This window comes from Nannospalax galili, unplaced genomic scaffold (assembly GCF_000622305.1).
Source record: "Nannospalax galili isolate Female #2095 unplaced genomic scaffold, S.galili_v1.0 scaffold14, whole genome shotgun sequence".
Taxonomy (NCBI): domain Eukaryota; kingdom Metazoa; phylum Chordata; class Mammalia; order Rodentia; family Spalacidae; genus Nannospalax; species Nannospalax galili.
The window spans coordinates 1,893,739-1,918,254 of NW_008336953.1; the positions used below are offsets into that span (position 1 = coordinate 1,893,739).

At 41.4% G+C, this 24,516-nt stretch overlaps 1 protein-coding gene across 1 annotated transcript in view; it reads left to right on the forward strand.

The window, feature by feature from the left end:
- The window catches only part of Armc3 (armadillo repeat containing 3), a 119,955-nt gene that overhangs the window by 48,055 nt on the left and 47,384 nt on the right, over positions 1–24,516 (forward strand). Inside the window, exons 11-12 of the mRNA XM_008831769.2 lie at positions 13,261–13,413; positions 13,511–13,616. Coding sequence (XP_008829991.1) covers positions 13,261–13,413; positions 13,511–13,616 — 259 coding nt within the window. The remainder of the gene's footprint in view (positions 1–13,260; positions 13,414–13,510; positions 13,617–24,516) is intronic.

The following is a 24,516-nucleotide window of genomic DNA, read 5'->3' on the forward strand; positions in this document are numbered from 1 at the left end:
AGTCCCATCCTTTGTGTAAAATTGTGTGAAATACTCATATTCTAATTTACCATTGTGACCATGAAGTCCACAACTCGGTGGACAAATATCTAGTCATATTTCTGTGCTGTTCTCCGTCTGCAGAACTCCATGTATCAAAACTCTAACTCTCCGCTTCTCCACTCTGGCAACTACCTTCTTTGCCTTTCTGAATCTGACGGCTATAGGCGCATCTTGCTCCTGGGATCATGCAGTGTGTGTCCCTTTGTGACCGTGTGGCACATTTGCTGTGGCGCAGTGTGGCACAACGTGCCATCCTCGCGGTGTTCATTCCTATCAGCATAGTCAGGATCTCCTTGTTTTGGGGCTGGATGATTTTGCACGGTTCGTGCTGCATCCTGCTTTTCCACTCACCCTTTGAAGGACAGTTGAGCTGTCCTTCCAGCTATGGTGCTAACGCTGCTGTGAATATGTATAAACAAAAGTTATCAAAATCCTTGCTGTTAATCCTTTGATGTGTGTACCCAGAAGAACTGTTAAATCATATGATGATTCTATTTTTGCTGCTTTGAGGAGCTGCCATGTTGTTTTCCACAGCAGCTGCATTGTTTTTCAGTCCCGCCAGCAGTGCTCAGGGTTCTAGTTTCTACACGTGGTGGCCAGCACTGTCATTTTGTGTTTTGATATTTTCCATCCTTTGGTGGGTGAAGCATCCCACTGTCTTTTATTCGTGCGTCCCCAATGACTAGCAGTGTTGACTAACTTCCTCATCTGCTTATTCATTGAATATACACATTTTTATGAGAAATTTCTAAGCCCTTTATTTTTTAATTGACTTTTGGAGGTATATTTGGTGTGTGTGTGTGTGTGTGTGTGTTTTTGGAGATTGAACCTAGGGCCTTGCACATTCTAAGCAAGTGTTCTACCACTGAGCTATATACCCAGCCCTTTGTTGACTTTTTAAAAAAATTATTTATTTTATGTGCATGAGTGTTTTGCCTTTGTGTATGTAAGTACACCCAGAGGCCAGAAGAGGGCATCAGATCCCTTGGAACAGGAGTTTTGGATGGTGGTTAGCTACCATGTCTCAGTGCTGGGAACAGAACCTAGGTCTTCTATAAGAGCAGTCAGAGCTGTTAACCATCTCTCTGGCTCCAGTTATTGAGTTTTTTAACTTTCCTTTTATTTTATTGATTTTGCATACACTCTTATTTTCAAAAGATTAGCAGTATTGATTATAAATTATATAGTCATCCTAATTTGAGGGTAATTAGGCATATTAACAAAGGGTCTTATTAACAATACTTGCTAGGCTGTTGTACAAGCCTTGTCTCTGAAATACCTGCCTCCACTTTAAGTTGAAGTTCTAGTTTTCTTTCTTTATAAAAAAAATTTAATAAATTTTTGTGAGTTTCATACACTATGCAATATATTTTTATCATATTTTGACACCATCCCTTATCTGCACCCTTATGTACCCCCACTGGTTTTCACATTTTTTGCCATTTGACTTTGTTTTTGTCTGTGTGTTTATGTGTTTGTGTGTGTACAGGTGCCTATGCATGGCTGTGCAAGCATATGGAGGTCAGAGAATGACACCTTGGGTGCCATTCCTCAGGTACCGTCCACTTTCTTTTTTTTGAGACAAGGTTTCTTTGTTGGCCTGGAACCCACCAAGTAGGTTCAGTTGGCTGACCAGTGAACTCCAGGGATCCATGTCCTCCATCCATCCCCCTAGTGCTGGGATCATAAGAGTGTGTCAGCACTGCTTGGCTTTTTTTTTTTTTTTTTTTAATGTGGGTTCTGGGGATCAAAGTCAGGTCCTTGTGCTTTCAAGGCAAACACTTTATCATCTGAGCTATCTTCCAAGGTCCCCCTTTAACTTTTTATTTTGAGTCAGGGTCTCATTAAGCTGCTCAGGTTGGCCTTGAATTCACTCTGTAGCCCAATCAGGCTTCTAACTTGTGATCATTTACCTCAGCCTTCCAAGCAGCTGGGGTTTCAGGCCTGTGCCACCAGGTCTCCCTTTATTTTATTTTATTTATTATTTTTTGTTGTTGTTTGTTTGTTTTTGAGGTCTAGTTGAAGTTCTTTGTATATTATAGATACTAACCCCTTATCTCTGATTAGCAAATATTTTCTGTCAATCTGTGGTTTGCCTTTTCACTCTACTGGTTGTATCCTTTGATGCATATGAGTTTTCATTTTGATGTAGCACAGTTTATATATTTTTCTTTTGTTGCTGTTTTTAGCATCATGCCCCAGTGCTTATTACCAAGTCCACTGTCATAACTCTCTCTGTTCTAAGAGTTTTATGTTTTCACCTTTTGCAATCTGGTTTCTGATCTATTTTGAGTTAATTTTTGCATCTGGCTTAAGGAAGCTTCCAACTTTTTTGCTTCTGCATACAGATAACAAATTTTCTTAACACTGTTGAAATCCATTTTTTTTTTTCTTTTGTGGCACAAAGTGATTCAAGCACAGAATCTTTGAGCTCTTTTTGGCACTAACATTTTCTAATTCTGCTTCCTTATGTTAGTTCTAAAATAACTGCATCCCAGTTTCAAGTTGTGTCTCCTCAGCCTTTAGTGTCAACTCAACACACCTGGGTTGAAGGAGCCTCAGTTGGGGAATTGCTTCCATTGGACTGGCCTGTGGCCATGTCTGTGGGGCATCTTCTTGATTGCTGAGTGATATAGGAGGGCCCAACCCACTGTGGGTGGTACCACCCCTGGGCAGGTGGGCCTGTGCTGCATAAGAAAGCCAGGGAGCAAGCCAGTAAACAGGCCTGTGCTCCAGCTCCTGCCTCCAGGTTCCTGCCCTGAGTTCCTACCTTGGGCTCCCTGATGAACTGTGACCCGGGAGATAGAAGCTGAATAAACCCTTGGTTTTGGTCACAGTATTTTGTCACAGCAATGGAGAAACAAACTAGGACAGGATCTAATGACTAAATCCACACTGAGTTCGCTCTGCCAGCCTCTGCCATTTGTCGCCTTCTCAGTCCCTTCAACTGGACTTGGTTTAGGCTCTCCCTCTGCATCTTGTCCTCAGGCCTCCTGTAACACTGTCTTACTCCTTCAGGACCTTCTTATGTTTATAAGTATCAGGAAGAACTTTTTAAAAACAGGCAAACTCGTTTTCTATATCATAAGATTATCTTAGGATGATTTTCAAATTCAGTCTTACAAAGAATTTTAGTTAATCTCTTGCTCATCTGGGTTTATTTGACCAATTCAGAAGGACTGACCTACAGTGTTCCCAGAGCCCCTTTCTGAGTCAACACTAGAGCTAAAAAAAAACTTTCATTTTAAATTGTAATACTTTAAAAAAAAAATTTTTCATCTATTATTTAATTTTATGTATATGCATGTATTGACTGCATGTAGATAAGTGCACCCATGTCGTGCAATGCCTGCAGAGGCATTGATCCCCTGGGACTGGAGTTACAGACAGTTGTTAGCTGCCATGTGGGTGCTGGGATTCAAACCCAGATCTTCTGCAAGAACAACCAGTGTTCTTAACCACTGAGTCATCTCTCCAGCCCCTGTAATGCTTTTCATTTTTAGGGTTTTATGTTGGTGCACACCTTTAATCCCAGCACTTGGGAGGCAGAGGCAGGCAGATTTCTGTGAGTTCAAGGCCAGCCTGGCCTATATTGTGAGTTCTAGGCCAGCTGGGGCTATGCGGAGACCCTGTCTCAAAAAAGACCAAAAAAAATCTTGATTTACAGTTTTTAAATGCAAGACTTGCTTTGAGGTTAGCATTGTTTCTAGTTTGTGATCAGTGTACACAAGTGGTTTAGTAGACCTTGACAAGGTTACTCTGCTTGTGAGTCAACAAGCATTTACTTTATGTGTGCCTGCTGCATGCAAGGCAGGATGCTGAAGATAAGAATGGGCAGTGAAAGAAAGAGGTGAATGTTTATCGACTAGACAAGTGGGTACATTTCCTGTAGCATGTCAAATGTGATGTGCCTATTGTATAGTTCTTTTGTTCTTTTTTTTCTTTTTAATCTACTTGGCCCATCACAGATGCAGTGGTACATTAGACCACTTTCTTGCTACATTAAGTAACTTTAAGTAACTTTGACATATTATTTTCTTAGATTCTAAAAACATCTCAATTATGCTTTTTAGATTAAAATTCTAATTTGATATTAAGGTTGTTATATATTATCAAAAGTGGTTTTGGCAGAAAAAAACAATCTGTAAACACCAGATAGTTTAGGTAGGTGGGTGAAGGGAGCAAATAGGGACAGTGAGCCTCCCAAGCCCAGCAGTCCTGGGGAGGGGTCACCATCATTAGACTCAGGACAGTGCAAAGAAATAGGCTCAGATTTATGTTTACAACTACTGTATTTGGTCTTATTTCTGATTTATTCAGTTTTTAGGTCTTTTCTTTGTTATGCTTTTTTAAAATAGATTTTTTTAACTTTTAAAAATAAAGTTATAGTAATATAGCTACAGATAGATACATAAAGATATATCTAAAGTTATAGTTATATTACTTATCCATTTTGCTTCCAAACCTTTTTCTCTCTCTGGTATTTTTAAATTTGAAGGTTGTAGATTCCCCTCACCAAATATCTATAAGCCTCCCTTTTTAAAGAATCATTTGACAGTTAAATTTCACTTTATCTACATTTATAATTTACACTTATGAACAAATGTAATCTATCACAGTGTACATCATCAGTTTCCCCTGCTAACACCAACACTTCTTAAGATTTTATTTTGTTTTTGATTCATTCCTCAGATTAGCCAAGGTCTATTTTTCAGTTAAAAATTTTTGTTTGGAGGAACACACAAGAGAATTACGTTTCTTAAAATTTTTGTCACATTTTATTTGTGTGTGCGTTCATGTGTCACGGCACACATGTGAGGTCAGAGGACAACTTGCAGGAGTTAGTGCTCCACATTCCCCATGTGGGAACTGGAGACTGAATGCAGGCTGTCAGGCTTGGGGGCAAGCACCTTGCCAGCCGGGCCTTCTCACTGGCCCAAATGACTAGCTGTCTTTAAACATGTATGGAGATTTGGCTGGATCTGGAAATCTTGGATAACGTTTTCCCTTCAACTGTCTTTGAATCTTGCTTTTGAAGTCTAGTCTGAGTCCATCCCAGCTTTTACTATTCTTACATTTTGGTAGAATCTTTTATCCGTTAAGTTCAAAAAGTTATCTGAACATATCTGAGTCACCTTTTCTTCTGTGTAGCAAACAAAGGCTTTTGATCTGCACACTGGTGTTTTCCCCTCTAACTCGGGGAACATTTCATTCCATTATACTTTGGTACTGTTTTGGTTTCATTTAATCTTTATTCCCCCAAAATACCTGCCGTCCTTGGACCTCTCTGTCCTTTCTCTTCCATACCCATTATGTGCTCTGCTATGGTTGCAGCAATTTCCATGGAGTGCAGATGGCTCTGCCATGGCCTGGCTTTTACAAGCAAACGAGGCTTTCACAGAACCTTTGGTCTATTTTTGCCATTGGCTGGATAGCAGTGGAATCCTTTGGTCCAGATTTGAATGATGAGGGCGTGTTCCTCTTCTGGAGCATCTTACCATCATGTTCTGTCTTCCCCTGGGCCCACTGGCCAGGCAGGAGGAGGTTAATGTGAGTGTGGCACAACTGAGAGGCCCGTTCGCTCTGACCAGGGGTGATTTATGAAAGGCTTTCTACTTTTACCCCATGGTCCTCGTCTTTTTTCTTAGTCAAACTCTCTTGACCGGCAAGTCAATTTAAAAATAACTCTTTGGGGGTCTGGAGAGCTGGCTCAGTGGTTAACAGCACCGGCTGCTCTTGCAGAGGACTCAGGTTCATTTCCCAACACCCACACGGCAGCTAACAACCGAGCATTACTCCAGTTCCAGGGGAATCAGACGCCTTCTGACCTCCACAGGCATTGTACAACATGGGTGCACCTACCTACATTCAGGCAATATACTCATACACATAATAAAAATAAAAAAGACATATGCCTTCTGTATTTTGACACTCTCTGTTGGATAGCCTCTGTTGATTGTCTCCTATTCCTTATAGCTCTTCTTCCTCTCGGGATCTAGAATATTCCTTTCACCTCGTCATTCTTATAGTCCCTCCATCCGTTCACATCTTGCAGCTTCTTTGTCTCTGCTCATCCTTCCGATGATGAATGTGTCTACCTGTCCTATGTCTTGTTCTTCGTTAAATCTTCCAGTGAGACCTCACTTATGACTAGTCTTCTCAGCTGCTTCCTTGCCCGCTTACAAGCCTGACTTCTCTAATTCTGATACATCTGTACTACTGCCTGTTGTTTCTGACAGCTTCCAAACACCTACAGCTCTAAGGTCTAAACTCAGCTTCTGGAAGAGTCTTGAATTTCTTTGGAAATCTGATCAAAGTAACTTTGCAAACATTTATATATAGATAGTCTTCTGAACATAATATCAGGGATTTGAGGGGCTTCTGAAGCCATCACAGATTCAGAGTCCCCAAACAACTTAGACATGAATAAGCAGGATTGAGCCGCTACACCCTTACCCAGCCTGTGAGGGCCACTTAAGGCAATCACACAGCCATTGCTCATCAGCTAATTAAATCTTGCTCAGCCTCTCTCCATTGTGCTGTAATCTGAAGCATGTGGCTTGTGCTAGACAGTAATTTTGTATTCATTTCTCTGGATTTGGTCTATAGTCTAGATTCTAATTTTGGAAATCTTGTTTTGACCAATTTCTATCCATGTTCTTCAAATGGTTAGATTTGGAAGGAAAATCAAAATGTGTTATTCTGTTGGTTTTCAAGGTGTTGAAGGAACTGGTTTCTCTTTCTGGTAAGAATAATTATGCGTGTATTTGTGGAGACACACATCATGGAACACGTGTGTGTTTGTGGAAATACACACCACAGAACACATATTCGTGTTTCTGAGATGCACATCACAGAATGCCTGTGCATGTTTGTGGAGACATACATCATGGAACACATATGCCTGTTTATGGAAACACACATCAGGGAACACATGAGCACTTTTTGTGGAGATGCACATCACAGAACACATGTGCGTGTTTGTGGAAACATATCATGGAACACATGTGGAGACTGAAAGACAGCCTCAGACATTGCTCCTTGCCTTCTACCTTGTTTGAGAAAGTGTTTCTTATTGGCTGCTGCATAAACCATGCTGGCTGGCCTGTGGGTTTCTGAGGACTCTGCTGTCTCCATCTCCCATCTTCAGGTAGGGGTATGCTGGGATTACAGAGGCCTGTGCTGCTGCATCTGGTTTTTGTGTGCATTCTGGTGATCTGAACTCAGGTTGTCAGGCTTGTGTGACAAGCACTTTACCCACTGAGCCATCTCTTGCTTGCCCTCCAAGACTTTAAAAAATGCATTTATTTATTTTTACTTTATGTGTATCAATGTTTTGCCTGCCTCTATGTGTGTGTACTATGTGCATGCAATGCCCATGGAGGCCAGAAGAGGGCATCAGGTCCCCTGGACCTGTAGTTACAGATGATTAGCTGCCATGTGGGTGCTGGGAACCAAACCTAGGTCCTCTGCAAGAGTAGCCAGTGCTCTTAAACTGCTGAGCCATCTTCCCACACATCCCAAGACTTCTTTTTTTTTTTTCCCCCAAATTATCCAAATTTTATTTAGTTTGCCAGCAACTACACTCTCTGGGTTGGGATTTAGAGAGTATACCCTCAACTCAGAGGAAAGTAAAGCTTTTAAAGGCAAAAACCACATCCTGATGGACCAGGTGTTTGTACAAGATTTTACAAGAATAACGTGTTTGTTCCTGCGGGAATGCAAGCAAGCAATTTACAATAGCCAGATAAGTGGTGGACAAGTGGTTACAAAAGCCATAAAACATTAACTGAGATACTTCTGGTTTTTATGGGGGTATCTTCTATGCTTAATCCTTCCTGGAACTACCCTGTGGTTAAGCCCCTCCTGGAACTGCCTGCCAGGGAATCTTTATGCAAAACGGAGGAACTCACATTCCCCATTGGTTCTAGAGCATGAGTCAAATCGTTGATTTGTATTGATTTAGCAGCTTGTATTGGGTTATTAGGGCCAAAATTGTACAGCATTTAGATGCCTCCTTATATTCCCAATTAGACAATTTAGAGGCATGGGCCCACCGTAAAGGCTAGGAGGAGCATTACCAGAGGCCCAGCAGCAGCAGTTATCAGGGTGAGCCATGGGGACCAGGAGAATAACTGGTACAACTGAAGGATGCTTGTCTTTCCCCTTCTCTTTTTTAAAGTTTCGTTTAACCAGAGTTAGGGTTTATCCTAATTACACCCAATTTATTGATGTGAAAACAGCAAGTCTCACCCAAGGCCATGCCTAAGCTTCCTTCCTTTAAGAACAGTAGGCCCAGCCCTCTTCTGTTCTGTAGCACCATTTTAGCTAGGGCGTCAACCAGCCTCTCCAACTGCCTGATAGAGTCCTTCAGATGCCCCATGTCTCCATCTATCTGAGAATTTAGGAGCTTAAAATTTTTGTTTCCTATGGCTAGAGCAGTGACACTCAAGGCAGCAGATCCTACAATGTCTGTTCCCACACGAAGGGGAACAAGTACAGCGGGACTTGTCTTGGCCAGCGAGAGGCCTGGATTAAGGTGGAAGTGCTCTTGCCCCTCTTCTCCACTATAGAGGCAGACCTGGGGGAGGACATGGGCCAGTATGCAGATGTCTCCATGGTGAGAGTCTCATTCTAGTTGCTCTGCACCAAGCACTAGATATTCCATCCATCCATTTAGCATAACTTAAGGTGATCCTACCTTCCTAGGGGTGGTCACAGGACCACCAGATGATTGACCAGTGAAACTGGGAAGGTACATCCCAAGACTTTTATGGATCTCTACTATGATTATTATAGCCCAACCCTATGGGTGAACACAAGTAATTCCTGTTACTATGGGATACCAGATAAGTACTGCATAAAAGCCAACCTCTACTGCCCAGCAAAACCTCCTCATTTTGGGATGGGAAGGATTTTCATTCACTCTAATGTCACTCAGCCAAGCACGCCTGCCAAGCACGCCTGTATTACGGCTCCTTCACCACCCGCTTTCCAGTTTTAACTCTTAAAATCTTATTTGAAAAAATTTTGAGTTTTCTCTTTGTTTTGAAGGGCTGGGGCTCAAACTGGGGTCTTGAGTATGCTAGATCAGCACTCTAACACTGAGCTACACCCCCAGCTCTAAATAAGTTTCCACAGTTCTATTTATTCATCTGGGAACTTTCCTTCATCCTTTCTGGCATGGCTTTTGCACTAGTTAGCTTTTTTGTAAACGTCACAGAAACTGAGTAGACCAGGAAGAGGGAGCCTCAGCTGAGGACTCGCCTCCATCAGATTGGCCTGTGGGCATGTCTGTGAGGCATTTTCTTATTGTTAACTGGCGAATGAGGGCCCAGCCTACTGTGGGCAGTGCCATCCCTGGGCAGATAGACCTGGGCTGTGTAAGAAAAGTAGCTGAGCAAGCCAGTAGGCAGCGTTCCTCCGAGGTCTCAGCTTCAGCTGCTGTCTCTAGGATCCTGCTTTGAGTTCCTACACCTCCCTCCAAGATGAGTTATGCCTTGGAAGTGTAAGATGAAATAAACCTTTTCCTTCCCAAATTGCTTTTGGTCAGTGTTTTATCACAGCAATAGAAAGCAAACTAGAGCAGTCTCCTTCCTGAGCTGAGTCCCCCTTCAATGACCACATGAACACTGGAAATGTTTGTCAAATGAATCCTCAAATCCAGTGGATGCCTAAGTGGTGATTTTTTTGGACTAAGAGATATTTTATCAGAAAGCTTCACTTTGGTTCTTGAAGCCTTGAAAGATAATCTCATAAACATCCAAACATTCTTTTTGTCTTAACAAATCCTTAAGAGTGAACCTACTAGTAATATTTCTGTATTGAAAGTAAATAGGGAGAAATTAAAAATTTTCCCTCACAGTTAGAAAGCTCCATTCATAAGGAGGTTTGGACAAATGGTACTCCTTCGACTGTTAGTTAAAAAAGTTCAGCTCTCAGTATTAACCTGTAACTTGAGTGTACCTTCCATCATCACAGGAATTCTTTAGATGAGTGCATGTATTCTTGTTGTTTGGCCAAACAGCACAAAGAGGTAAGCATGTGACACTCATTCCTTAAAGTTTTGACTGGCGTTTCCCATTGTGGCAAGCAGGATCGGTGTGCCTTTGACCTGGTGCCAGTAGGGGAAAGGTGTTAATTAGCACTTGGTGCAGAGGTTTAAGAGCTGCCATTAGCATCTCACTGGGAGCAAAGGCGGGACAGTGACCACTCCTGGGAATGGGTGAGGAGACTCATCCATATTGGAGGATTTATTTTTAGCAGAGAAAATGCTTCTTTATTTTCGTGATACTGAGTCAGTGGTATTTTCAGAGGGTGTTACTCTATCAGTAATATCACTACCTGGCCATCTTCATTATCTGCATAATTAAAACACAAATACTTCTTGGCACAGTGATTCAGTGAAAGTACTTGGTTAATATGTTAATTCAACTTTTAAATCAATTATAGCTACCCGGCAGTCAGCACTTTGCGGTTTGGTGAACACAACTGGATTTCTAGAACAGTCACCAAGGGGTTGAGAAGCTAATTGCCCACAGTATTTATTTAAATTATTTAAAAAAATCTTTCCAATTATTACATATATACTGTTTTTTGAATGCAGCAATCACATACTGGAAAGTTGGTCTTTTGATGTTAATTACTCCTGTATCATGGCTAATTTCCCTGATCCTATCCACGCTGAGGGCTCTGTTTAGGATTCAGTCAAGAGCTTTCAGGGAAGTTTTATTGATACAGCTAAGAAATTTTTTAGGACAGAGACTTTGGAAGAGTCTCCAGTGTTTTTAATTATTGAAAACTAATAAGGACTACATGTATTTTAAAATATCTTAGAAGTCATATATTTTAGGCTCAAGTATAAACTGCAGTTCTCATCTGCCTGAATATTGGGTTAATTGAAAGGATTAAAACAGTAGGACCACAGGACATGGCTCCTGATGGGTAACTTAGCCTGAGCCATTCCACAGCCAGACTGCCTGGGATGTGTCTGTGTATCAGATGAACCAAGGCTAAAACAGTCGTTGCAAATACGGAGCCATGACTGTGATGCTGCTGCTGCTGTTGCTGCTGCAAGGAGAGCAATTTGCGGGGGTTCATTATTAGAGGAAAGAAGAAAGCAGATCTTAACCTTCAACTTTCCATTTCTGAAAATATTTCCTGAAAAAAAGTTAATTAAAATATGTGTAAGTAATGAATTAGTTCCACACATTGAGATTGTAATCTAAATTATCAGCATCAGTTGGGGTGGAGATTCTTATTCAAGCGGAATGTTTCTGTATTTGTTTGTTTCTCTGTTGCTGTGATAGATGCCGTAACCAAAAGTTACTTGGGGAAGAAAAGGTTTAATTCAGCTTACAGGTTACAATTCATCATCAGAGGGAAGTCAAGTGGGAGCTGGAACGGAGACCATGGAGCACGCTGCCTCCTGACTTGCTCCCTCTGGCTTTCTTAGTTACTTTTATTACACAGTCCAGATCCACCAGCCCAGAGGTGGCACCTTCCACAGTGGGCTGGGCCTTCCTACATCATCAATTAGCAATCAAGAAAATGCCCCACAGACAGGGCCACAGGCCAGTCTGATGGAAGAAATCCCTCAAATGAGAAATTTCTTTTCTCACCAGTCTCTGGTACCTCTGATGCCAGTTTGATGGTGTTAAAACTGAGTTTGATACTTTTTTTTAGACTTCTAGTTTAGCTTGGTACAGTGTTTACTTTAGCATAGTGAAACGAGGAGGAAGAGGATCCCCTAGAGGGTTCTTAGTCTCATTCATAAAAGAATTTAAGAATGGACCCAAACAGAAGCTTTTACAATTTTATTAGAATCTTAAAGAAAAATCCTCAGGGCGGGTGAGCTGGTAATCTTGGCAGCTGCTTTGAGGAGGTGAATAGTGGGAAGAAGGAAAGAAAATCATGAAGCAACACAGGTTTAGAGCCTGCACGGAGGTCAGACACATGGCTGACTCACAGCCACAAGGCTGGGAGAAGGAATCTTTAGAGAAAAAGTGAAGAACTACAAGATGCTAGGGGCAGCCCAAAGCCTTAGAGAAAGCATGTTTAGTAAGAAAGGCATGAAGAAGAAAAGGAGAAATTACGCTTTCCTGAAGAGTTCAGGCAAGCAGACAGACTTATGGAGACCTACATGGCTGTGGCTGGTCTGGAAGTTCTGTGGGGATCTGTGCTAGTTCCAGACAGGAAACATTCACTACCTTATTAACACACCCGGTATTCCACCCATCTGTTTAGCATAATGTAAGGTGAACTCCTGCCTTCCTGGGAGTGGTTCTATCACCAGGTAATTGACCAGTGAGACTGGAAAAGTAGGTCCTCCAACAGATAGACTAGACATTTTTTATAGTCTGGACTAGTTCAATTTATGGGGCTTATTGATACCCTAACAATAACATGCGACTGTCACTTATTTAAAACAAAATAGGTCAAAAGAAAAAATATTTAAGGAACAACAATAAACAAACAAAAACACTTTGGTTTCAGAGTGGGGACACCTCCAGTGGCCACAAGGTCTTTGGTTCCCTCTCCAGTGTCACAAATTAAAAACAAAGACAAAAAACATTGGTTTCAAATTTAGTATTTTACAAGGGGGTTAATATCGTGATGTGGACATAGAACTGTAAGCATTTTCAAATAAAGAAAAGTATGCTCGCATTTTAGTACTATTCCTACGGTAATTCAAATAATTGCTTTAATTTTTGTCACTTAAGTGTATACAGTAGTTCAAGAGAAAGATGCTTGACAGGTTTTGATGAAATATGGAAAGAGTCAGGATCATATTTGACCGTTTATTTCTCCCTCCTTCCTTCTCTGAATGCTTGGGCATCCAGTTCTCTAATTTTCACATGTAAACATCCTTTAATATTGTTTTATATTTAAAATAATATCAAGTTAATGGGCTTTGGTACTTAGTGAGGAGATAGCCTGTGCAAAGGAGTTCCACTTATGCTAACGGTGGGTGCTAAGTGCATCTGAAACCTGATGACTTGCCTGTTACCATGGTGTTTATACACAGCACAGGAGGAGATGTGAAAGAAATGTTGTCGGCAATTCCTTTTGTAACAGTGCTGTGCTCTGAAGGTTACTAGGTATAGATTGTGTTTGGCTTCAACTTGGACATTAAAGTTAGCAGATGACTTACATTTCTGCCATTAGTAATATGGTCTTTACAGCCACATTCTGAACTTTTGTTTGCTTTTATGAAAGCTGAAAACCGGAAATTTTTTCATGAACAAGAGGTCGAAAAGTGCCTGGTAACCCTTCTGGGCTCTGAGAGCGATGGAACTAAGATAGCTGCTTCCCAAGCTATTTCGGCCATGAGTGAGAATTCGGGCAGCAAAGAGTTTTTCAATACTCAGGGTAAGCAAACTGAGGACCAATATTTTTGAAGGTTTTAAGGCTAGTATATGTGGATGGGTGGACTTAAAAGTCACGCTTCACATTCTTTCCCCTGCAGGGATTCCACAGATAGTTCAGCTGCTCAGAAGTGCCAGTGAAGAGGTGAGAGAGGCTGCTGCTCTGGCCTTGGCAAACCTGACCACTAGCAACCCAGCAAACGCCAAGTAAGTGCAGAGACCTCTCGATCGGTCAGCCTAGCTGGCCCTAATTGAGATAGTTTGGGTTTTAAGATGACCACATTTCTTAAAGATTTATTTATTTTTATTTTCTATGAATGAAAGCTTGCCTGCATGTGTGTATTACACCACAGGTGTGTAATGCCTGTGGAGACCAGAAGAGGGCATCAAATACTCTGAAATGGAATTTAAGGACAGGTGTTAGCTGCCATGTGGGTGCTGGGAACCAAACCCAGGCAAATCCTCTGAAAGAACAGCCAGCAGTTAACTGAGTCATCTCTCCAGTCCTGATTATACTTAAAAAAAAATAAAACCACTTATTTTTATTTCATGCATATGAGTGTTTGCATGCATATGTATATATGTATCATGTGCAAGCCTAGTGCCCACAGAGACCAGAAAATGGTGTCAGAGTCCCTGGAACTGGAGTCACAGATGGTTGTTAGCCACCATGTGGGTGCTGGGAACTGAACCTGGATCCTCTGCAAGAACAGCAAGTGCTCTTAATCTCTGAGCCATCTCTCCAGCCCCATGAATTTCATACTTTTTGACAGTCTATCTTGGGTTATTCTACAATATATCTCTTGTGAAAATAGTCATCCAATTGGCTTTGTTTGGGAAAATATTATAAATCTTGACTGTTGGATTTTGTGGGGAAACTGTGCAAGCCATTTGATCCAGACAAGTCAAATCTTTGTGTGTGCGTATATGGGTGTGTGCACATGCCCATACCTGGTTACATGTGCACATCCAAGTGTGCACATGCATGTGGAGGCTAGCAGTCAATGTGAAGTTCCCCTATCGCTTCCCACTCTATTTTTTGAGACAGAGTCTGTCACTAAATCTGAAGCTCACCCATTTGGCAGAACTAGCTGGCCAGCAAGCTCCAGAGCTTCCCCTGTCTCCATGTCCCCATGGATTACAGATGTGTGCTACCATGTCTGGTGCTTTGTATATGTGCTGTGGATCCAAACTCAAGTCCTCATGCTTGTGCAGCAAGCACTTTACTGACTGAACCATCCCTTTACATCACTCTTACAGAAGCTTCTAAGAGAAGTAAAAGTGGGACTGGAGAGTTGGCTCAGCACTCAAGAGCACTGGCTGCTCTTGCAGAGGACCTGGGTTTGATTCCCAGCACCCACATGGCAGCTAACAACCATCCATTACTCCAGTTGCAGGGGATCTGATGCCTTCTTCTGACCTCTACCGGCTTTGCATGACACAGATGCACTTACATACATACAGGCAGAACACTCATACACATAAAATTTAAAAATTTTAAAAAACAGGTAGTTAAAACTCAGCCTGCAGCCAGGGAGGTCTTGGTGTCTGCATCCCTAATGTCCGTGCCTTGGAGAGCCTGTCTTTAGGTGTATCACTTCTGACAGGTGGAGTCCAGGGAATTTCACCCCTAAGCAGGGACCCTGGTCTGCTCATTAATTCACATTAAAGACCCTTTGAAAGCAGCGGATGCTGCAAAGTGACACCCTGAAGGTTCCCTGTCTGTCCAAGAAGCAGACCTGGTGGAGAAGAAAGCAATTACTTCTCAGCCTTTCACATGGCAGCTAACAACCATCCATTACTCCAGTTGCAGGGGATCTGACACCCTCTCCTGACCTCCACAGGCATTCCATGACATGGGTACCCTTACATACATGCAGGCAATACACTCATACACAAACTAAAAATAATAAAATATATTTAAAAAGACAAGTAAAAGTGAACAATGCTAGAAATATTACAGACCACATTCTAGAAACAATTGGTAAATTCCCCCCCAAAAGTTATTCAACCTTGAAAGGGCACAAGCATTAGAGAAATCGACTTTAAAAAGGTGATTAAAAGCAGCATACCACAGACAGTGACATGGAGCAAGGTTGAGAGTGGGGATTCCTTCTGTGTTATGAGCACTGCAGAATGTGTGTTGTAATCATCTTTAAAATTAATTATCAGAGTAATCCATCAATACTGAGATGCTGCAAGCTTAGCTAATTTTCCAGGGAGCACACACGTGTGAAGTACTTGAGGGGAGATTGAACCTAGGTCTGTCAGGTTCCAAAACTCATGTCTCTTCTACAAAAGACAGCACAGTCTCAAGACAGGAATTCCTGAAGGCAACTTTCAAAAATACAGTATTCCTTTGCCCTGCTTCTCACTTGGCATGCAAATTAATTTTGATTTCGTACGTTTTTTTTTTGTGTGTGTGTGTGTGTGTGACATTCTGGCTAAAATTACCCTTTTCTAACTTGAAACGGATCCTCCTTTTCCCTTTCACATACTTAATCTCTTTCTTAACCTGTCTTCCCCTTTCTCTATCTCCACACAAGCATTTTATAAGGCTTAAACAGAGTGATGAAAGTCTAATAATGCTCTGCACAAGGAAAACAGCCATGCAGAAGCGTCAGAACAAAACAGTGCTCCTCTATGGGCAGTCTTGGTCAGCATCGCTTCTTAAGCCAAGGGTTGTCGTCATCTTTCTGAAAGCACACAACTTTTAGCATACTGAGACACAGGAAGTGGCAATTTCAAAAGAGCAGATTCAGTGATTTCTTAGTTGTCAAGCTGATACAGAAAAGTTAGATCCACAACACTAAAATCTCCCCATTCGGATTCGTACAGTACCTAAAATAATTTTACCAGGCCTCAGAGTGTCTATAGGTGCCTTGGTTTGTTATGAGTTGCCTGCCTTCTGTGATTTCATAGTTTTGTATAAAACCACAGATAATTAAAGGCAGTAGATGGTTCTCAAAAGGGCTGCCTTCACATCTGCCCTTGAAGTTTATTCTTTCACAGATTGTTGTCTTCTGTGTAGCTCAGTTTTGGGAATATAGAATCGGGGCTAGACGATGCCTCTTTCCTCTTCTGTGATCCATTTCATTTGATCTGATTTGATTTTTATAAAATGTCAGTGGCAACTCTGTTCCATTATATGCCATCTATCCCCTCTCCCCTTTCGAGCTTGTATTTGGTAAGGGGTTTATGTTGTTCTTTGGGGTCTGTATCACTTTACTTTGGATTTGGGGACTAAAAACGTTTTATGAAAATAAATGTGTTTTAGAGTGAGTCGGACTTGACATATTTGTGCCAGATGCTGAAAACTAGAGTTGAAAATGATCCTATAGTCAATGAAAAATGAAGACAGAACATATTCTGGATCCTTCTATGATCACTTAGCATATTAATTACTAAAACCAAATCCAACAGCAGTGATAACAAAGGTGACTTTTAGTAGAAATAGTTTTCTCCTCAGACCATAATTGGACATCTGTTATTAAAGGTCTGTTAGCATAACCCCAGCTTTCCTGGGGTCCCCAGCATCCCTCTTCAGAAGTAAGTGATTCTACCACAGTTGTCCCAGGGCAAGCCTCGCTGGGGTGACTGAAATCCATTGCTTTTCTGTCACACATAGTGAAGGAAGGCCAAAAAGCCAGAGCCGATCTCCTTTAGGTGCTTGGTTTGGTGACTCTTTGAAACCTGCTCACTTCCTACCTGATTTGCAACAGTGCACTGTGAGTACCATAAATACCAACTGTGGGTGTCACTGGTGACCATCCCCTGTGCTCACATCTGGATGTGTCTGGTGTGAATTTCCAGTACTTTTTACAAATAATATGTATTCTGGGGCTGGAGAGATGGCTCAGCGGTTAAGAACACTGGTTGTTCTTGCAAAAGACCCAGGTTAGAATCCCAGCACCCTCATAGCAGCTAACAACTGTCCTAACTCCAGTTTCAGGGGATCTGACGGCTTCTTCTGTCCTCCACGGGCATTGCACAACATGGGTGCACTTACGTACACACAGGCAATACACACATACACATAAAATAAAAATAATAAAAAAATTTTAAATGTATTCTTTGAAAATTTCATTTATGTATACAATGTAGCTCCATCATATCCACCCAGCACACCCTTTGTCCAACTCCCCCTCCACATTTCCCTCTGCTTCACATCCTCTTTTGTTAATTAATTAGTTTTTAACCCACTGAGTCTAATAAGTGCTGACCATATGTGCATGAATGTGGGTTCATTCACCAGGGGTTGGGCAAAGAAAAGTGACTCTCCTTCCTCCTCAGGCCATCAAGCGCCATTAGCTCCTCAGCTATGGGTGGGACCTTGGGAGCCCCTCCCCCTCCTGCTGGAATTTGTAAGTGGATTGATTTTGTGCAGGTAACCACAGCAGCTGTGGGTTCATGTGTGCAATAGCAATGTCATGCCTGGATGACAGCATTTCCCAGCACTCCTCCCCGCACTCTGGCTCTTCTTTCCACCCCCTCTTCTGAGATGCTCCTTGAGCCTTGGAGGTATATGGCTTCTATGGATGTCCCACCTGTGGCTGAGCATGCATAGTCAATCTTGGCATTCTCAGCACTTTGAACACTTCTAAAACTCGGCATCTTCTGAACTTGGAGGCTCATTTCATGACCTTAGAAATGTGGAGATAAAACATTTTCAAGTAAACTAACCCCAGCGAACCAAAAAAAAAAGAACCACAGCAAAAATACCCAGGGGACTTATACTTTGAAGGGACTCTTTCTATAAAAAGGACAAATACCTTTTCTTTTTAAAAAATATTTTACTTACTTATTTTTTATTTTATGTGTATGGGTATATTGCTTGCATGTATGTGAGTACACCCGTGTCATGCGGTGCCCACAGAGGTCAGAAGAAGGTGTTAGAGCCTCTGGAAATGGAGTTACAAATGGTTATTAGCCACCATGTGGGTCCTGGGAATCGAACCCAGGTCCTCTGCGAGAGTAGTCAGCGTTATTGAGCACTGAGCCATCTCTCCAGCCCTGAAATGCCTTTTCATTAAAATTTTTGTAATCTAAAAACAGAATTTGATACATGATCTGTAAAAATCAATTTCCCATCTAATATATCTGTTTTCAGGTTCTCAGCCATCATGTTTCTCACAAGAAAACACACTGGCCTACAATAATAATGTGATGAGAGAGAATTTATCAGCAGCGATTAACAAATATCCAGACCATCCAAACCCTTTCGTGGAAGGTTTTTAGGTCTAAGTAATTGGAACTTTATCTTAATGGGTCCCTGTGAGGTGCTTCCTGTAAATGTGGCTTTGTAGATACTCAGACTTTCTGGGCATTTCAAAATTTATTTCTTCACCTAGTTAACACTTCACACTGTTTGTAATGAGTTTGAATTAAGATTCTTAAGTACCTCCCTCCCACCTTTCCAACTGCTCACATTTATAGTGAGTGCATTGTAGATAGGTTGTGAACACCTTAGTGGCATTTCAGGGACCCTAAGGGGAGCATGGGGCCACTGACCCCTCACTGAGTGCAGATTTGGAGAGGGGGGCGGTCAGTCCCTTGGGGCTTCAGTGGATTCTGTGAACCGTTTGTTGGCAGCTGCCAGGTATTAGTTGTCACTGCTGTCTACACGGACCTGGTTAGCAGACTAACCTCCTCTTTGCCCAAATCCCTTCAAACACCTACCTTTTTGTGAATGAAAAGCTTGGGTGCTGGGTAGCCAGCCTTATCTAATTATATATGAAAGCCATAAAGGAGGGAGTACTTTTCTAAGTATGAGTATGTGCTGTAAGTTCTCAGAGGCCATTTCTACCTCTTCCCCCATGTTCTATATCTATGAAATTCCCAAGTATTTAGGTTATATGTAAATGAGATTGTTATTAACACACCACACACACACACACACACACACACACACACAGATCCCTTTGCTTACAAATAAGCTGACACTGTTGAGGAAAATTACAAAGAGTAAAATGTTCTAGGAATAAGTTCCACTGGCTTTTTCCAGATAGCCAAGTCACTGTTCAACTGTCACCTTAGCAAAGAGGCCTGCCATTGCGATGCTGTTGAGAACTGCACCCCACACTGCACTCTCTCAGCCCTCCCTTCCCTGTGCCCTCACTGGCTCATCGCATCACATACTATGTGGCTCACCCACTATGTTCATTGTGTCGTATTCTGTCACAGAAGGAGCAGTCTTTTTCTGTTTATTAATGGACATATTCCAAGGACCCATTCCATAGGCACAGGGGGGAAAGAGACTCATTTTAAAAAATACACCCAAAGATAAAATTTAAGCCTAGCATGGCGGGGGAAGGCAGGCAGCACAGAGGGAAGGAGACGTGGAGCCTCAGTGATCTGGAGTCGCTGGGGAACTCAAAGAAGCAGAAAAACCTAAGAAAGCTAAGACTATTTCTTCCAGTAATGGACCAGAAATTTCCAGTCTCAGAACTGAGAAGAAATCAGTGATCTCCCAAAAAAGCCTACAATCAAAAGCTTCACATTTGGATTCGACACAGGTGGTTAGAGGACAAAGAAAGAATTGGCTGTGTCTTTCAAACCTGCATCAAGTAACCCTAAGGAAACAATTCCAGCTTCTGCCCCGAGACTTTCAGTAGCAGCTTCTAATGAAGACGGTGAACCAGAAGAAATGGCCTCAGAAGCAAAGATGAGGATGGAGATGACAGCAGGGATACATCAGTATCAGCTGGACTAAGCTCCTTTAGTGATGAGGATGGAGACGACGGCAGGGGTACATCAACATCAGTTGGACCAAGCTCCTTTAGTGAGGAGGATGGAGATGATGGCAGGGATACATCAGCATCAGCTGGACCAAGCTTATTTAGTGATAAGGATGGAGACGACGGCAGGGATACATCAGTGTCAGCTGGATCAGGCTCCTTTAGTGATGAGGATAGAGATGACGGCAGGGATACATCAGCATAAGCTGGACCAAGCTCCTTTGGTGAAGGAAAGCTGGACTTTCCATAACCAAAACCTGTGGGAAAGAACACATCATCTTGGCAAAGTCATAATCAAGACAGTTCATTGATGGGCTTTGAAACTGGAGTATGGGTTTTTGAAAACTGGTATTAGACTAGCTTTGGAGTTGTTTCTTTTTAAAATAGTTTGGTACTTTTATGTGTATGAGTGTATTGCCTACATGTATGAAAGTGTACCCATGTCAAGCAGTGCCTGTGGAGGTCAGAAGAGGGCATCAGATCCCCTGGAACTGGAGTTACAGATGGTTGTTAGCTCCAAGTGGGTGCTGGGAACTGAACCCAATTCCTCTGAAGGAGCAGCCAGTGCTCTTAACTGCTGAACCATCTCTCCAGCCCACAGGAGAGCTGAGAGCATGCAGTGTGGGGTGTAGTTCTCAACAACATCCCAATGGCAGGCCGCTTTGCTAAACTGACATTTGAACAGTGACTTGGCTATCTGGAAAAAGCATTCCAGGCAAGAGCATGGTCAGTACAAGATGCTAATACTTCTGGAAGTAGAACTTATTTATAGAACATATTTTACTCTCTCTTTTTTAAAGATTAAAGGATACATTAATAAATAATAAACGAGAGTTTGAAATTAGAGGTAATTTTTGTTTTACATACAAATGTCAAGACATTTGCTAGTTTTGTAGTTTCATGTGATTTATTTCCAAAGAAATCAGAGATTGCAATTTTTAAAAGAATTGCCTTTTTTTAAAAAGTTGTAACTGTTAGCACATTAAAAGGAGAGCAAAAAAAAAAAAAATAATAATTGTGTATTTGAAACTGCAAGCTGTTACTCTCTTGAGGAAAAGCAGGACTTTGCTTCCTTATCACCTGAGCGCTTGGTTCCCAGGAACAGCATTATAGAGAGGACTGTTATACGAGACTCGTAACTGACAGTAAATTTAGATGAGATTAGAATACACCTCCACCTTTATTTCCTTATTCATTTTTAGTCATCGTCTGCCACATGTTGTATTGCTATCAGAGGATAGAGACTCAGCCCTTCAAAATTTTTTTCCTCAAAATTTGATGTGTGGGGGCTGGAGAGATGGCTCAGCGGTTAAGAATACTGACTGATCTTGCAGAAGACCTTGGTTCAAATACCAGCACCCACATGGCAGCTAACAACTGTCTGTAATTCCAGTCCCAGGGGATCCGACAGCCTCTTCTGTCCTCCTCCTCTGGCATTGCATGACACGGGTGCACTTACCTACATGCAGTCAATACACGCACACACATAAAATAAAAAGTAAAATATTTTTTAAAAAAGATTTGGTTAAAACTTTTTTTTTTTTGATGTGTGCTACTGAGTGTTTGAAGCAGCCCACTTCCCCAGACTGGATTTTTGTCTGCCTTCGCTCACCTTCAAAGAGCAACGTTTGTCCCCAGAGGAAACCAGCATTTTGAATGTGAGTCTCTTGGTTGGGGTTCCTTATCCCTCATAGCTTTGCCACCAGAACCTGATTCTTTTGTCTTTTGAAATAGGAACCATAGCCAAAAATCTAAATGTGCACAACGCTTCAAGTGTTTGGCTCATTTTCATTTTTTTTAAGGTTTAAATATTTTTAGAGAAAGAATGAAACATTGTCTAAAGACGAAGACCGAGAAAGAGGCACTTTCTGTGGATGGGCCGGCGTGTTTGTTACCACCTCGTTAGGTCTGATTTGAGTTGAACTTGCTCCAAGATTCCTTGTTAATACAATTTGATGGCTTGTTCTAAGTATGTCCGTACTAGCCAATAGCCTCAAAAGCATCCTTTAATTGCTGAAATTGAAGGAAAGTGGGCAGCTCAAACCATACATACTCTGTAGATTCGGTTATTGTAGGGTTTATTTAATCATTTTGTATTGCATATGAATCTTTAAAAAGTGTGACAGTCAAACACATCTTTAAAAGCATAGTCACAGACCAGAAAGCATGGTCATAGACAAAAAAAAAAAAAAAAAAAAAAAAAAGATATAATTTCCCTGAAAACTACAATGTCAAGTTTGGAGGTGAAGTCAGAGCTTTATTGGTAGTAACCATTCAGTGAGCTCTTTGGAAGGAGATCACTTCTGAGATAGTCCTGACAGTTTCTCACTTACATCTAAATCTAGAATAAGCCTCTAGTAAAACACTGGTAATGACTGAAGCTTGATTAGCTCCTGTGTGATTTTTTTTTTTTTTTTACATCAAGACACATAAATCTAACTGACTTTTATGTGGGCAAACTGTCTATTTTACTGTTTGTTAAAATACTTCCCTCTCCTGCATGTTCTTTACTTCACCCAAACGAGATATTAACAGAAGGTCAATATGAGGAGAAAGAATGTCTGAGATCACTATCTTTACTAAAATACCAATAAATTTTGTCAAACTAAAAAAAGGGAAAAAGAAAAAAGAAAGCCCAATGCCCATAACTTAAAACAGGAAGATATTCATATTGTTAGTTTTGCAGGATTTGGACCATTGAACCCACTTGTGGAACGGCTTACCTCGAAGAGCCTTCTGTTTTTAACTTTGATCCTTTATACTCTACAGAATAAAAGGCTAGTGGGTAAAATTATGAAAAGGCAACGAAGTAGAATAAACATATTCATTTTTTGAAAGTTAGGGAGCCATTGGTTACCCTGAAGATGAAAATACTATTGACCATTAGGAATATTTTTCCTGGCCGGTTCATAGGCTTCACAGCTGGGTAGGAATGTTGATTGCTTTTTTCCCTTGGCAGATTGCATAGCACCTTATAATACCAAGAGAGCTGGTCCTTAGGCCAATTTCAGCTCAATTCCTCTCAGTCCTATGTCTAAAGTATATGGTCTTCACCATGTAGATCTTTCCTATACCTGGGACTGGCATTTTTGCTAGATAGCCTATGGCTATACACATGAACACACACATACTATATGTATTTTTAAGTATGCTTATAAAATAATGTTTCCTTTAAAAAGAAAAAAAGATTTTATTTTTGTGTCTACTTAAGTGCAGTGCCTGTGGAAGCCAGAAGAGGGCACCATATCCCCTGGAACTTGAGTTACAGATGGTTGTGATCCACCATGTGGGTGCTGGGAATCAAACCTGGGTCCTCTACAAGAGCAGTCAATGCTCTTAACTGCTGAGCCATCTCTCCAGCACCTGAAATTTTATGTGTATGAGTGTTTTGCCTGCATGTAAGTAGGTGCACCATGCATGCACTGCCCACTGAAGCCAAAAGAGGGCATCAGATCCCCTGGAACTGGAGTTACAGACGGTTGTGAGCCACTGTACGGGTACTGTATGGGAACCAAACCCAGGTCCTCTGCAGGAACAGCCAGTGCTCTTAACTGCTAAGCCATCTCTCCAGCCCCTGAAATACTTATCTGAAAACAGAGTTAAAAGACAGGAACAGCTAAAATCACTTATGGGACTAAAGAGGAAAGGAGTTGTGTTAAGTGGATAAAGAAAAAGCAGAAAAGTAAAAACAGCCCCTATCAAAGGGAATAATGAATTCTATATGAACAGATTGATTTGGGCACAGATAGCCTTTCTTCGTACACTGCAAATCTGTTTGACAATTCTCTGTATGTGACACTTTTGAAAATGAGAAGCTATTAATTTTTTGATCTAGGATATATCTTCGGTTGAATTTCATGTTTTATTTACCTTGTACCTTTCTATCCAATTACTCATTTCAAATTTTAAAATTATTTATACATTACTGAGAGAATGACTTGTGGTTGGCAGCCTTCTGAGCAGCTGTCCTCTACATAATGAGAATATTTTAAACAATTTATAGCATCAGTGCCATCTGTTGGATCTGATCAGAATTAGAATTTTTAAAGCTATTTTAAGAATGAAGAGGGTTCAGTATTTTAAATTTCCCTTTGCCAATAATAACTAAATTAGCCATTGGTAAACCATGACAGGATTTGGAAATGAGTATAAATATTGGTTGGGTAAGTTTTTAAAAGATGCAATTTGAGCAAATCGAGTGCAAAGAGTAAAATGAAAATATGAAAAGCAAGCCAGATGTGGTTGCGCACGCTTTTAATCCTGGCACTTGGGAGGCAGAGGCAAGCAGATCTCTGTGAGTTACAGGCCAGCCTGGTCTACGTAGTAAGTTCCAGGCCAGCTAGGGCTACAGGGAGACCCTGTCTCAAAAA